The sequence below is a fragment of the Penaeus chinensis genome, chromosome 30 (genome assembly GCF_019202785.1).
Source record: "Penaeus chinensis breed Huanghai No. 1 chromosome 30, ASM1920278v2, whole genome shotgun sequence".
NCBI classification, from domain to species: Eukaryota; Metazoa; Arthropoda; class Malacostraca; order Decapoda; family Penaeidae; genus Penaeus; species Penaeus chinensis.
The window spans coordinates 10457544-10460043 of record NC_061848.1 but is presented as its reverse complement, the minus strand read 5'-3'; the positions used below and the strand labels follow the sequence as shown (position 1 = coordinate 10460043).

At 38.3% G+C, this 2500-nt stretch overlaps 1 protein-coding gene across 2 annotated transcripts in view; it reads left to right on the top strand.

Moving 5' to 3' along the window:
* The window catches only part of LOC125041107, a 6631-nt gene that overhangs the window by 2545 nt on the left and 1586 nt on the right, over nucleotides 1–2500 (top strand). For both annotated transcript variants that reach the window (XM_047635869.1, XM_047635870.1), the window contains exons 5-8: nucleotides 1121–1162; nucleotides 1309–1419; nucleotides 1772–1807; nucleotides 1940–2015. In XM_047635869.1, the coding sequence (XP_047491825.1) occupies nucleotides 1121–1162; nucleotides 1309–1419; nucleotides 1772–1807; nucleotides 1940–2015 (265 nt within the window). The remainder of the gene's footprint in view (nucleotides 1–1120; nucleotides 1163–1308; nucleotides 1420–1771; nucleotides 1808–1939; nucleotides 2016–2500) is intronic.

Genomic DNA, 2500 nt, shown 5'->3' with positions numbered 1-2500 from the left:
TATATACACGTGTGTGTGTGTGTGTGTGTGTGTGTGTGTGTGTGTGTGTGTGTGTGTGTGTGTGTGTGTGTGTATGAGAAGTGCACACACACCAACAAACATGCACACGTACAAACACACACACACGCACACACACACACACACACACACACACACACACACACACACACACACATATTTCGAGATCATCCTACAGGCCTCCTCGGTATTGTTTATAATCCTTATATTCTATATGCAGTTACCAATATCTATATAACAATTCACTCAAATCTACACGCCCAAGATTATTTCCAGAAGAGACCACTTCATGACCATTCATGGGACACAGTTCTGCCAAATGGACCCCATAATTCAACACAAGAACCAGTTGCATTATCCTCCAAACCATAATTCCAAGGCACAAGAACTTGTGTATTTATTGAAAAAAATCTGCGATATCAGGGCCCTGAAATCACATTTCTCGATATATCCCCATATATTCCTAACAAGGCAGTTTACAGCTTCTGCTGCCAAGCCATTCTGGTCAGATAGTCCAGAAATCTCCACTCTACTCCTCATCGATCTAGTATACTGGCGTGCTCCAGTTACCCTTCCTAGAATGTCTGTCTGAGAATTACCTAGAATGAATCAAGTCAAATGCGTTCTTAAGGTTAGTGCGGGGACCAAAGGTACAATGTCGGCCTGCAGTTTGCTTAGTTTGCTGAGTGGTACAATTCCTGCACGGTTTTTGCAGTCCCAGCAGTCTCATTTCCCCTTCCAGATAAGAGTTACTAGATAGCTGCTAAGATAACAGTGTAATCCTAAAGCTATTCCTCACCACCAGACTTCTGCATTTGGGCAGGGGATGCCACAAATACTCACTGCCTTTTCAACGCAACCTTCATGTTGAATACTGCCACCACATTAAGAATAAGAGGTTCCTACTGATGAGGATATTAAGACAGCAGCCTCCCCACGCCCATGGTATCTGTCGACAGCTCAAACTGACACAGGTGCTCAAAATACTCAAAATCCGACAAACTCGCATCCCATGAAGCTCTGAGGTGGTCTCTCCGCCATTTCCATAATTGAAAATAAAATTTATTGACATTAATCAAAACTTGCGATTTTCTCTTCACAGACAGAGGACCCACGGAGCAACAATACTGTCCAAGAGGAAGAGGTAAATAATATAAGTACTATATAACTTGCGCTTGTAATATTGATGGTGACAAGGTTCTGAACCCACTATGTTTATGTTACTTCACGGTATTTGTGTTCTTTGATATCAACATCCATAGCTATCCCTAATAACTTTCCATTTTTAAGATTGTAGTAGAAAGCGACGATAATATTACGCGATGTCATTCTTGTGGGAAGAGATTCTCAAACAAGGAATATCTCGAACGACACGCACTAGACAGCAAATGTCGGAAAAAAGTGAGTACATTATATCTATATTATGGTACAGAGAGAGAGAGAGAGAGAGAGAGAGAGAGAGAGAGAGAGAGAGAGAGAGAGAGAGAGAGAGAGAGAGAGAGAGAGAGAGAGAGAGAGAGAGAGAGAGAGAGAGAGAGAGAGAGAGAGAGAGAGAGAGAGAGAGAGAGAGAGAGAGAGAGAGAGAGAGAGAAAGAGAGAGAGAGATAAAGACGGACGGAGAAAGCGAGAGAGCAGACATACAGGCAGAAAAGCAGACATACATCCGGACAACGACAGACATAGAACAAAATAAACGAAAACGCAAAAAGCTGACGGGATAGAAGGAAAATAATCTTCGTTTTCTCTCTTTCAGATCAATAGAAAACGGGAGAATGTGCAATCAATGACGGTACGTCTTTAATAATACGAATCGTAATAATAATTGTAATTTTCGATTATTTTACTATTTTACGGATCTTAGAGTATTCTATGGAGGACGAAGAGCATATTATACTAGCATTACCTATTTTATCTCTAACAGGAAACACCGATCACACCGTACACCATAAGATCAGATCCACCAGGGCATGTTTACGTGTTTAACAACGACTTCCAAGGCAAGTGAAAATGGAAGAAAACTGTACGTGTTTATATGTATGCATGTATATACATGCACACATAAGTATATACATACATACATACATACATATATACATACATGCATGCATACATACATACATACATACATACATACATACATACATACATACATACATACATACATACATACATACATACATACATACATACGGATGTATGTATGTATGTACATACATAAAGGAATAAATAAAGGAATACATATATATACATATACATACATACATACATACATGCATAAATGCATACATAAATAGATAAATAAATATATATATACACATACATACATACATAAATGCATACATAAATAGATAAATAAATATATATATATACACATACATACATACATACATATATATATACAGTACACACACACACACACACACACACACACACACATATATGTGTATATACAGTATACATATACGCAAGTAAATATACAATA